The following is a 12536-nucleotide window of genomic DNA, read 5'->3' on the forward strand; positions in this document are numbered from 1 at the left end:
GGCTGGGGGGGGGGAGGGAGGGGGGGGGGGGGGTCCGAGGGTGGTCAGGGGACAGGGAGGGGTGGATGGGGCAGGAGTTCCGGGGGGGACCATCAGGGAACAGGGGAGGTTGGATGGGGCAGGAGTCCCCAGGGGGTGGGCCAGGCCTGGCTCTTTGGGGAGGCACAGCCTCTCCTAACCGGTCCTCCATACAATTTTGGAAACCCGATGTGGCCCTCAGGCCAAAATGTTTGCCCGCCCCTGAATCATGGGGACACCAGCTGCTAAGCCCAGCAGCCCCATTGGTCAGCGGAGGCACTGGAGGTGCCACCCAGCTCCTGCCATGGTGCAGCTGACCCCTGGGTAACTGGGCACGAACATTTCCTTCTTTCCCCTCCTCATCCTTGCAGAGCTCAGGGCTGCGTTTGCACTATGTCACAGCTGGCCAGGAGGAGGCGCAGCTCATGCTGTGTCTGCATGGATTCCCCCAGAACTGGTAGGTCTCCAGTTACTGTTGGGTGGGAGGGGCACCTGCATCCCATGGCCTGTGAGGAGTTGGGATGAGGGGGTGTTACAGTCATGTGGGTCAGGGCCCCGTTGTGCTGGTGCTGCACAGACGAAGCAGCAGGCAGTCCCTGCCCTGAGGAGCTGACAGCGTGATGGAGGCAGGACAGGTGAAGGGGCAGAACACGCCACTGGACACGGGTTCAAAGGCTGGCCTGGAAGGAGGGCCGCGTCCCCAGGGCATGGCCTGCTCAGGAACCCTGAATTCTCTCCTCAGAGAGTGGAGCCCTGGAGGATGGTGCCACCGAGTAGCTGCATGTTCCTCCTGCAACACCCCTTCCTCTGTGCAGAGGTGTCGTGCTGTGCTGGGGGTGCTGGCTAGTCAGCTCAGGCTCCCACACTCAGCTCTGGCTCTGGGCAGCGGCCTGGCCAGGCAGCTGCGGAGGGGATGGGAGCAGGGAATGGCCTCAAGGTTTAGCTGGCAGGGGCTCTCCCGCCATCCCCCACCTGGGGAGGATATCCCCTAGGCACTGATTGAGCTCAGGATTGTGTGCGTTGGCAGGTTTGCCTGGCGCTACCAGCTGCAGGAGTTCAAGAGGCAGTTTCGGGTGGTGGCGCTGGACCTTTGGGGCTATGAGGGTTTAGATGCCCCACGCGGGAAGCAGCATTACCAGATGGAGACCTTGCTGGAGGATGTGCATGATGTCATCCAAGTGCTGGGCACCAAGGACCAGAAGGGTGAAGAGTGGCTGCTGGACATGTGTGAATGGAGGCCTCCCCCTCTGCACTTCAGCTGGGGAGTGTAGGAGCTGTGAGGGAGCTGGCTCCTCTGCTGGAGAAGGGGAACCTTCTTGCTCAAGCTGTTCCTAGGTGCCGTTCCTTGAGACCCTGCTGCACCACCCTTTGTACTGTCGCAGATGGCTCTCCCCTTTGGATGAGTTGTGGGAGTGCCCAGCCTGAGCTATTCCCACAGAAGGGGCAGAGGGGTTCTCCTCCAGTCCCCACAACGGCGACCCCAGAACACCACTGAGGTTGGGTGGGGCGCTGTGAAGCCTGGGATATGCCCCTGACACCAAACCTTAGCATCTCCCTGGTTGGACGCCACATAGCAGCAAGTGGGCAGAGCTTGGCTGCTGTGTGGCAGCGTGGCTGTGCTCTGCCAATGCAGGAGTTCCATTTCTGGGGCGAGAATTGGATCAATGAGCAGGTGTGTCTACAGCAGAGACAGACTCAGTGTCCCATCCCACCTGCTTGCTTGCTTGGTCTGTCTGGGCTGTCCCAGCCTCTGGCCATTGCCCCAGTTGCGGAGCAGGGAGACAATGGAGGGAGGCATCTCTGTGGCAGGAGGGAGGTGCAGGGGGTAGGGCAACTCTGTGAGAGAAGTGGACATACGCTTGGCAGGGAAAGGTAGAGGGGGAAGCGGGTGGGGTGGGAGAGACTGTGTGTGTGTGTGTGTGTGTGTGTGTGTGTGGGGTGCCCTGACTGTGGAAGTCCAGCTCTGTCCAGCATTGCTCTGCCCTGACGGTTGGTCTGCTTGGCTGTCTCTACTTCCAGGCTTTACCAAGTGTATCTTGGTGGGGCATGACTAGGGTGGCGCCATTGCATGGGAGTTCGCTATGAATCACCCCAACATGGTGGAGAAGCTCATTATCATGAATGCCACCCACTCGTCCATTCTTAAAGGTGAGGCTCGGACCTGCAGAGGTGCTGGGCTCCCCCCTGCACCCCCACAAGGGTCTGTGGCAGGTCCAGGGTGGAGGAGGCTGGTTCTTGCAGCAGCATGGAGGTTCCGACCAGGTGCCAGTGGCACTCCTTGGGGTGGGGAAGCGAGGGCTCTTGGGGTCTCTGCATTGTGACTGGTGCTCCCAATCTGCCCCTACTCCCCACAGGGGCTGCAGGCTCTCCGAGCACCAGCCCAGCCCAAGTGAGGTCTGAAATGACATCACTGGCATGTGCTGTGTGACTTTGGCTCCTGCCTCTGGTGGGAGGCCTGGGTGTTCTGGGGGCACTGGCGTAGGAGGCCCTCCACCCTGAGCATGTCTGTGTCTGCCTTTCTGCCCATCCGCTGCAGAGTACATAGCCGGCCACCCCTGCCAGCTGGTGCACTCCAGCTACATATTCATATTCCAGCTGCAGAGGCTGCCTGAGCTGTTCTTGTCTTTGGGGGACTTCCAGGTGAGAGCAGGGAGTGGGGGGATGGGTGAGGTGGGAGCAGGGAGTGGGGCTGATTGGCTGGGGGAGCTGGGGAAGAGGGAGGTGGGAAGTGACCTAGCACCTGTGGCTTAGCTTAATTAGGATTCCAAATGTGTCCATTTATAGAACTGCTCCTTGGCTCTTCCCCAGAGCCCTGGGTGCAGCCACCTCTAGGGAGGGATATGGCACCTGGTAACTATGCAGCATGTTAGGGCTGGAGGTCAGGGAGGCAGGGTGGAATGGCCCCAGTGGGAGTTTAATCCTGACTTGGGAAAGCTGCCAGGGGATCGTTAATGAGTGCAGACGTTTACAGCTCTGGTGTGCAGCTCCTTCAGCACCCCATACAGTCCTGCTGGGGTACTGGGATCGGCACTGACTCCTGAGGTGAGGGCCCAGCACCATTGGGGCCAGCACAGTGCAGGGGGAGAAAAGCTGCCTACTGAGTGGTGACAGTTCCTTGCCTTTCGTTGGGGGTGGGTGGGGTAAAACAGAGGCTGTAACCCCACTGGCACTTGTTAAAGATCTCAGGTACTTTTTGCAAGGGTGCTAGCCTGGCTGAATTCTGCGATTATACCCACCTAGGGAATTCAGTTCTGTCCATCTCCCCTCCTGCTTTCTTTTGGATGCACCAATTGAGCTCCCTCTGCTCCTCCTGTCCCAGTGGCTGCATGTCAGTGGTGGGTGGAAATCTAGTCTACCATTTTGTATGTGTATTAACCTCAGCCCTGTGAGTCAGAGGGACAGTGGCTGCTTTATAAATGGGAAACACCCATGCTAATTAGGGATCATCCCATTCCTAATGGCTGCAGTAATAAACTGCTGGTTAATTAGCAGGTATGGAGGACAGAGATTAATGGGAAGGGGCTGGGAGCAGCTAGAAGGAGGGGCAGGAGTGACACCATGGAATTCATGCTGGATAAAGGTTGCTCCTACAGCAGGGTTGGGAAGGGGGAACTAGCCAGCCCCACATTAAATGGGGGAGAAGCTAGGAACCGGTAATGCAGCTAGACAGCATGGGATGGGGGGATCCCAGCGAGTGGGGCAGGGGGCATGAGTGTCAATTTGGCAGCTGATAATATCCCAACAGCCCTGAGGTGAAGGGGGGAACAATGGGCATGACCCTTCTAGGATGGGGCCACAGGCTGTGTTGGGGGGGTGGAGGGGGGGCTGGGATAAAAGCTACCGACTGCCTTTGGGACAGTAATTACTGGAACTACTGGAGGAGCCGCTAAATAGCAATCGAGTAAACTCTGATTCGGAGGGAGCTGAGCTTTATGCTAAAGGACCCTGGTCCTTTGGAGCAAGGTGCTTTGTTCTGAGCTGCCTAGAGCCAGGCTTCAGGGGAAGGGTGGGAAAGTCAAACCCATGAAAGAAAATAATTAGCTGGTGGAATTCACTGCTTCGGGAAGTCATTGAGGCCTGAACTTACTGAGGGTCAAACAGGAACTGGACGTTCCTCTAGGTAAGGAGGAGAGCCAGAGCTGTTAGGTTACGACCAAAACCAAAGGCAAAACGCCATGTTGGCCAGGATACTGACAGTCGCTTTAGTGCATCTCTGATGATCAGAGCCTGGGAGGAGCCCTTGTGGGGACTGGAGGTGAGTTCTTACCCCTTTCTCTCTAGCAGCTGGCACGAGCCCTGTCAGCGGTGGGATCCTGGGCTAGATGGGATGTGTGATTGATCCAGGTTGGTGATACCCATGTCCCATCCTCCCCATCTGTGTATGTCCTGTCCATGCCTGATCTGCAGGCAGGAGCTCAGCAGTGTGACCACCTCTCTCTACATCCTCCAGGACTCACTGAGGAGATGTATTTTAGGGTCCTTCGTTATTCTGGGATTCTCCCCTGGGATATGGGATGCTTGAGTGACTCTGTCATGGGGATGGGCAGGACTCTCTGCATGCACTTTTTGGGCCCCCACCGGGGAGACGATGCTTGCTTGATCAAAGCCACATGGGGGTTCTAGGGCAGTGCTTCTCAACGACCAGTCCCTGAGATCTCCTTGACACACTTGGAAGGCAGCAAACTTGTCCCTGGTACAAAAAAGGTTGAGCAGCACTGTTCTAGGAGAAGCAGCATGAGCATACGAGGGGCCCACTCTGGGATAGAGGAGACGGAATAGGTCAGTTTCCTCTGTGGAGGCTGCTGACTCCAGGCTAAGCCTGCAGACTAGGAATAATGAGGGGCAATTTTGGGGAGCACCCCACCTGTCCCAGTAGCTGGGCAGGGTCATCTCTCTGGGGAAGCCCCCATATGCTAGGCTCTTGACACTAGGTGGAACTCTGCTTCGCATTTCATGAGGGCTCCCCATCCCTTCTGTGGGGGGCAGTCTCACCGACTCTGTAGGGGGCTAAGATTTGGGGCATGACAGGGGCTGTTGGCCAGGAGCCAGGCCCACACCCCTTTGGCTCACCAGACTCCAGATCCAAGCCATCCCTGTGGAGGGATTAGGCTGCCTGGCTCTGGATGGAACATGGTTTGTCTGCCGGGAGTCCTCCCCAAGGCTTATCAGGCCCCAGATCTGAGCTGTCCCTGGCAATGTCTGTCCTGAGGCAGCTGTTGAAGGACACTTTGGCAGGCAGGAAGGGAGGAATCCAGAACCCCGAGTGGTGCCTACATATTTGGCCTCTCCAAGCCTGGAGCACTGACACCACCCCTCGATTACTACAGAAACATATTCAGGTAAGGCTCCTGCCCCTCCATGGGGCTCGCCCCTGTGCAGCACACGGAACCCAGTGAGGTGCCCCTTTGATGCTGGGGAGATGGGACGGGTAGGGGCACACGTGTGGGCTGGGAGGAGCCAGGAGGGGGAAGTGGCTGCTGCAGCCCCACTGGCTGCCCGAGTAGCCCTGCAGGGAATGAGTGGAGGGGCTAGTGGCAGGAAGGGATGGAAGGAAGGGATGTGCTGGGGCCTGCACAGGGCTGTAGGATCCCATTCCACCCCATGCTTCCCCTGACACTGCCCAGAGCCAAGGGCCGGGGGATCTGTGCACACTGGGAGCTGCTGCCCCTCTCTGCTCCCAGCACCAAATCTGTGGTGTTGTGGCCCCTGGCAGAGTCTGGTGCTGCCAGGGGTCACTATGGGCATGATGACACTACAAACTTAGGTCGACCTATAGCTACCGCAGGTTCATATCTACACTACCTTCCTTACCAGCACGATTTCACTGACTTAAGTGGGGCAGTGCAGGGGGCTGAGAGCCTGGGCTCTCAGCTCTGTGCGTGGCTGCCCCCAACCCTTCCCTGGGCTCTCAACTCCCCGATACCCATTTCTGGGAGCCCTGCTATGCTCCCCATGGGGAACTCCGCACCCGGAGCCTGGGTGGCTGCAAGGCTCCTGACAGGGAGCAGCCAGGCTCTAGCTGGAGCCCTACCCCACCCCAGGGTGACAGCCTGAACTGTGAGCTGGGCTCTTAAGAGGGAGCTGTGAAACTGACGAGAATGACACGGACACTGTGTCACCCTATCTACACCGACATAAGCCCTAAGCCTCTTGTAGAGGTGGAGTAGTTCTGTCAGAGTACCAGTGCACTTACATCAGCAGGAGCAAGGCTGCAGTGTTACTCCTGGGGGATTTCTGTGCCACTGCGTGTGTGCAGAATTCATGTTCCCTGCAGATTTTCTGGCAGGGAAGCAAAGGGAAGCTCCAAAAGCAGTCATGCACCACTCCCTAGCTGCGCAGGTACATCATTTCAGGCATCCAGAGCAGCCAGCGGAGAGGTAAATCACCATAGGGCTGGGGACATCCCGGGGCCAGTGGCTCCTACCCTGAGCTGGGATTAGCTGCCGGTCCTGGCTGGCCTGGAGGCAGAAGAGGACTGGACTTCCTCTTCCCCTGCATGGAGTGGTTGGGGCTATGTCAGACCCACCCCCAGAAACCTCCCCCAGCTGCAGGAAGCTCAGCATCCTCTCCTGCCTCCAGTGCTCTCCCATCCACTCAATCCCTGTGCATATGGACCTCCCATACCGAGACACCCCTGCCAAGACTCACCCCATAGACCCAGAACCTCCATACCCAAACCCCACCCCACTGAACCTCAATCCCTGCATCTGGAGCCCCCTTGCACCCAGACTCCCTGCCTCCAACCACCCCCCACTGAGCTCACTACACTCAAACCCCCATCCTGATGAGCCCCACCCCCTGCACCACCCTGAAGGGAAGGGATAGATTAGTGGTTTGAGCATTGGCCTGCTAAACCCAGGATTGTGAGTTCAATCCTTGAGGGGGCCATTTAGGGAACTGCAGTAAAAATCTGTCTGGGGACGTGTCCTTCTTTGAGCAGGGGGTTGGACTAGGTGATCTAATGAGGTCCCTTCCAACCCTGATATTCTATCAGCTCCCACATCCAGACCCGCACTCTCCCATCACCCAGACCCCTGTGCTGAGCCCCAACCCCCTTCACCTGGAAGCCCCTACAGAGTCCCTGCACCTGGAACACGCACCCCCAACAAGCCTCTGTGCATCAGATTCCCTCATACCTAGACCCCACACTGAGCTGCCTACATCCAGATTGTCCCACGCAGAATCCAAAACCCCCACACTGAGCCCCTCCACGCTTTGATCCTCCCTGGTTGAGCTTGCCTGCCTGGTGCAGAGGGCCAGGGCCTCACTGTGTTTCTGGAGTAGGCCCTGGCCTTGTGTTGTGTCAGGATTGGGTGCAGTCTCACCACTGAGTCTGTGTTCGTGGGGGTGGGGAAGCTGTAGAGTGATCTCCCACCTTTGTACAGCCATTGGTCTGTGCTCCCCACTGCCATGCTGGAGTCTCTACATTTATTTATTGATGGATAAAACTTGCAGAATTATTTTTTTGGCGCAGGATGCCCTCAGGAGTAGTAGTGTGGACACTGATATAGTTAGGTTGATGTAAGGCAGCTTACATCTACCTAACTATGTAGTGTAGACCAGGCCTTAGTCAGGTGCTACCAGGCCTGTGAATGGCAAGACAAGACCCCCAGTCTCTTGCTGGGGTAGCAGGTCTAACTATGGAGTTCTGGGAAGGAAGGTGCAGTCAGGCAGCTGCCCCAGAGGCTGTGCCACCTCCCATCAGCACTAAGGTAACCTGAACACCCACCCCTGTGTTCTGCTTACCCTTTGCCCACCATCCCTGTGCTGTGAGGGGGCTCTGTGCCCAGTGCCCTTGGCAAGTGGTCACCTCTCTCTCTATCCCCCTCCCTGCAGCAGGAGCCCTATGCAGTACAAGGACATGCTGGTGATCTGGGGGGAGAAGGATGTGTACCTGGAGGCTGGGATGATCCCCCTCCTGGAGCAGTATGCACGCAAGTGCTGTCGCGTGGGGTGCATCCCTGAGGCAAGCCACTTCATCAGTGAGGACCAGCCCAACAAGGTCAATCAGCTGATCTGGAGCTTCCTGCAGGAGAGTGACTGAGTGGGGCTGGTGCCATGCCTCGGCCCCATTTACTGGCTTGGATGTGGCAGGGCAGGGACCTTATCCTGGCAAACCAGCCCCGGACCCTCCACTGGGCCAAGCCCCCCCATGCCCCTGCACTAATTGGTCTTGTGCCTAGGGTACCATCCCGCCAGCAGCAGACCACCCCTCCAGATCCTGCCTGAGCCCTCCTGCAGAGAGGAGCCCTGACCTCCCAGACCTATAGGTAGGGCCCTACCAAATTCACGGTCCATTTTGGTCAATTTCAGCATCATGGGATTTTAAAAAACATAAATTTCATGATTTCAGCTATTTACGTCAGGGTGTTGTAATTGTATGGGTCCTGACCAAAAAGGGAGTTGTGGGAGGGTTGCAAGGTTATTGTGTGGGGGGTTGCGGTACTGCTATCCTTACTACTGGGCTGCTGCTGCCGGTGGTGCTGTCTTCAGAGCTGGGCAGCTGGAGAGCAGCAGCTGCTGGCCGGGAGCCCAGCTCTGAAGGCAGAGCTGCCGTTAGCAGTAGCACAGAAGGATGGTATGGTATGGTATTGCCACCCTTACTTCTGTGCTGCTCCCTGCAGAGCTGGGACCTCAGTCAGCAGCTGCCACTCTCCAGCTACCCAGCTCTGAAAGTAGCAGCACAGAAGTAATGGTGGCATGGTATGGTATTGCTATCTGTCAAGGTTTTTTCCTCCACTTTGAACTTTAGGGTACAAAAAGTGGGGACCTGGATGAACACTATAAAGCTTAATTACTAGCTTAAATCTGATACGCTGCCACCAGCCAGAATTTAGTGTCTGGCACACTTTCTGTTCCCCCAAAACCTTCCCTGGGGAACCCAGACCCAAACGCCTTGGGTCTTAAAACAAGGAGAAATTAACCATCCCCCTCCTTTTCCCCCCAGACTTTCCACCCTCCCTGGGTTGCCTTGAGAGGCTTCACACCGATCTAAACTCTTGGATTTAAACCAAGGAGGAATTAACCATCCCCCTCCTCTCCCTCCACCAATCCCTGGTGAGTTCAGACTCAATCCTTGATTTTAAAACAGAGAAAATCAATCAGGTTCTTAAAAGAAAGCTTTAAACTTACTTTTTCTTCTTCTTTCTTTAATTATCTCTGTAAATCAGGATGGAAAATTGCTTTACAGGGTACTCAGATTCATATAGGACTAGAGGGAGACCCCCTGCCCCCAGCAGCTTAGATTCAAAGTTACAGCAAAAAGAGTGAAATCCTTCAGCAAAAGACACATTACAAGTTGAGAAAACAACATTAAGACTAATCGTGCTTTGCTGGCTACTACTTACAATTTTGAACATGAAAGACTGATTCAGAAAGAATTTAGAGAACCTGGAATGATGCCCCTCCCTCTCAGTCCGAGAGCAAACAACAAACCAAACAAAAAGCACAAACAAAGACTTCCCTCCACCAAGATTTGAAAGTATCTTGTCCCCCTATTGGTCCTCTGGTCAGGTGTCAGCCAGGTTTACTGAGCTTCTTAACCCTTTATAGATAAAAGAGACATTAACCCTTAACCATCTGTTTATGACACTACCCTTACTTCTGAGCTGCTGCAGGTGGGGCGCTGCCTTAAGAGCTGGGCGCCCAGCCAACAGCTGCCTCTCTCCGGCCACCCAGCTCTGAAGACAGCGCAGCAGTAAGGGTGGCAATACAGTTTTAATCTGGAATCGCCCAGAATATGGGCATTGGACTATAACCCATGGACTAATTCTGAACAAACACTTTGCAGCTACAAAGCTCACCATCTTTACTATGAATTTAATCTCAAGAACTGTACTCATGTCTGAACTTTTATGCTGATCTTTTAACCATTTCTCTCTCTCTTTTCTTTTAATAAAGTTTAGTGTAGTTTAGAAGAATTGGCTATAAGTGTGCATTTGGGTAAGATCTGGAAGAACTTTCTTATATGATGAATAAGATTTTAGTAATACTCCTCATATTTGACTTGAGTGTCTGGGTGGAGGCCTGAGGCTGGGTTGCTTTAAGGGCACTGTGCTGTTATTTTCTGGGTAACCAGTGAGGTATTATAGAAGCTGTTTTGTGCTGGCTTGGTAAATCTAAGTATTGGAATATCCACTGACTTTGGGGATTGTCTGCCCCATTCTTTGTAGCTCACCCTAATTGAGTGAGCTCAGTGCAGGCTGCCATGGGACTCTGGTCACAGTGGTCTTTAGCTCTGTTGTTCCTGGCAGGTAGAAGCCCCTGCTCAGTGCCTGGAGCCGGGGTTTCACTGCAGTGGTGCCAGGGCGGTGGTGGGAGCTTAGTGCTGACCTCGCTAGAAAGGATGGCTGGGGGGGCAAGCAGCTCTCTTCTGTGGATTCCCCACACTTACTGTTCCCCTTAGCGACTCCCTGTGCTCTGTTGACTGTACATATGGCTGGTGCTCAGGGATGGGCCCCTTAGCGCCTTGACTGTAAATCCATTTGCGGAGGGTGATGGCCCTGGGTTGAAAGTGCTGCCTTATGGTCCGGATGCTTTGAGTGTATTTAATAAATGACATTTGGGACAGAAACCTCCATGGTGTGGGCCGTTCACCAGCCAGCAGGTGTGGCCGGCCTTGGACAAGGGATCTGCATGTCGGGAAGCCTCCCAGGACTAGTCCGGGATCTGTGTTTACTGTGTGAGTTAGGCATGTTCAGGGCAGCCCTATGTGGGGCTGTGCTTCCTCCCCCATCCCCGCCCCAGGCTGCCCCTGCTTGCAGAGAGGCGGCAGTGCCCGGCTGGGATTGCTGATGGCCAGGGCTCTGGTAAATGGGCGTGTGGATGCCTCTGGGACTGACTGGGTCAGTAGAGGGGAGCAGCCCAGCTTACAGCTACTGACTGTGCAGAGAGGTAACGCTGTGCCTGCTTCCTCCCAAATGGCAGGGGCGGGGGTGGGGGAGGCAGCAGACCACCTGGACTGCCCCACTTGCTCCCTGTCCGACTTGCTAGGGCCCCAGTCTCCCCCGATGGGAGTGAGTGGGAAAGGGGAAGCTGGCCCTGAGCAGGAGGGAGCTGGTTGTTGCTGCCCCAGCCCAGTAAAGCGGCTCACTTTTGCTTTTCCATCAGCTGCTGCACAGAGCTCCCCTGTCCCCAGGGCTGGGCCCCCCACCGGGGTATCTGGGTATATCATAGACACCCCTGAGTTTAGGAGGGAGGAAGGTTCCTTATTCCCATTGTACAGAGAGGGGAAGGGACTCACCTAAGGCTGTGCAGAGTCTGTGGCAGAATGAACTAAGGTGGCCTGGCCCAGCCCCAGAATCACAGACCAGCCTCCTGCTTAAAGTGCCCAGGGCTAGAACGAGACCTCAGCAGGGGAGGCCTGGCCTCCCCCCTCTCCAGCACAGCCACACCCTTCTGCCCTAGCTCTAGCTCTAGCTCCAGTCACCTCTGCCGCTGGAGGCTCTCCTTTCCCAGCCCTGGCTGGAGTTGCATTGCACACTGGAGGCTCAGAGAGGTTAGAGCCAGAACTATCAGCCTCCCCCACAAAGGGGCTGAGTTGTCTGACAGCCCAGCAGGAGCATGGGGAAGAGGCTAGGCTAGAACCCAGGGCACATGGCTCCTAGGCCAGGACCCTAAGCACAGACCCCCACTTGGGCAGGCCTGCTGCCCCTTCTCCCAGGCCCCTTCCTTTGCTAGTAGGGATGGCCAGTGTCTCTGCTGATGGCACAGGCTAGGCACAGGAGAACCAGCTGGCTCTGGAGTAGCCAGCGCCCAAAGCAGCCAGGTTCTCTGGATTCATCCCTGTGCTCCAGACCCAGGGGTGGCCCTAGACTAGCTGCCAGCAACTGGTGCCCCAGGAGAACCATGCAATCGGTGCCCCAAACCCCAAGGGCAGATCTAGGCTGAGTTTTTTTGGTAAATGGGGAAACATTTTGCCCCTTTTTTCCTTTTAATGTTTTTTAAGCTTTTTAAAAACAGAGGCTTCATTATTCGGTTTGTCCGTCCATCTGTCCAACCAATGTTTCTGAGATCAGATAAAGTAGAGACACAAAATTTTCAGAATAGATTCATGCATGACAGCTAGATGATATTTCAGTCAGATTTCAAATAAAATGCATTAAAAATGTTAATTATAATTTTTAGTATTACAAATCCAAAATCATCCATTACGCTATCCTTCAACTGCCATTTCCACCACATCCAATATAGAAAGAAATAAGAAAATTCTTCCATGAACTTTAACCTGTATTTACAAAACATTCCAAATATAAACTACTCTGTGCTCTTAAAACATGACTTTTCTTGCTTTAAGTTTTGAAAATTCAGTCACTAGTTCTTTTAGATCCAGTTTTCCAGCTATTTCATGCTCTATTGACATCGTGGCAAGTCCAACGAGTCTCTCTGGCACCATTGTTGAACTCAGATATGTTTTTATCAATTTTAACTTTGAGAAGCTACATTCCCCACGAGCTAAGGAAACTGGCAAAGTTAAAAGAATGCGTAGAGCTATAAAAATGTTTGGGAAACTGTCTGAG

The 12536-nt window shown here is 54.9% G+C and overlaps 1 protein-coding gene across 1 annotated transcript in view; it reads left to right on the plus strand.

Annotated features, from left to right (window-relative positions):
• Positions 1-8062, plus strand: part of EPHX3 (epoxide hydrolase 3) — an 11117-nt gene extending 3055 nt beyond the window's left edge. Inside the window, 7 exon segments of the mRNA XM_075061078.1 lie at positions 390-475; positions 1046-1221; positions 2038-2166; positions 2555-2658; positions 5232-5281; positions 5283-5357; positions 7855-8062. Of these exon segments, the coding sequence (XP_074917179.1) occupies positions 390-475; positions 1046-1221; positions 2038-2166; positions 2555-2658; positions 5232-5281; positions 5283-5357; positions 7855-8062 (828 nt within the window).
• Positions 8063-12536: the final 4474 nt, after the last annotated feature.

The sequence above is a fragment of the Chelonoidis abingdonii genome, chromosome 26 (genome assembly GCF_003597395.2).
Source record: "Chelonoidis abingdonii isolate Lonesome George chromosome 26, CheloAbing_2.0, whole genome shotgun sequence".
NCBI classification, from domain to species: Eukaryota; Metazoa; Chordata; order Testudines; family Testudinidae; genus Chelonoidis; species Chelonoidis abingdonii.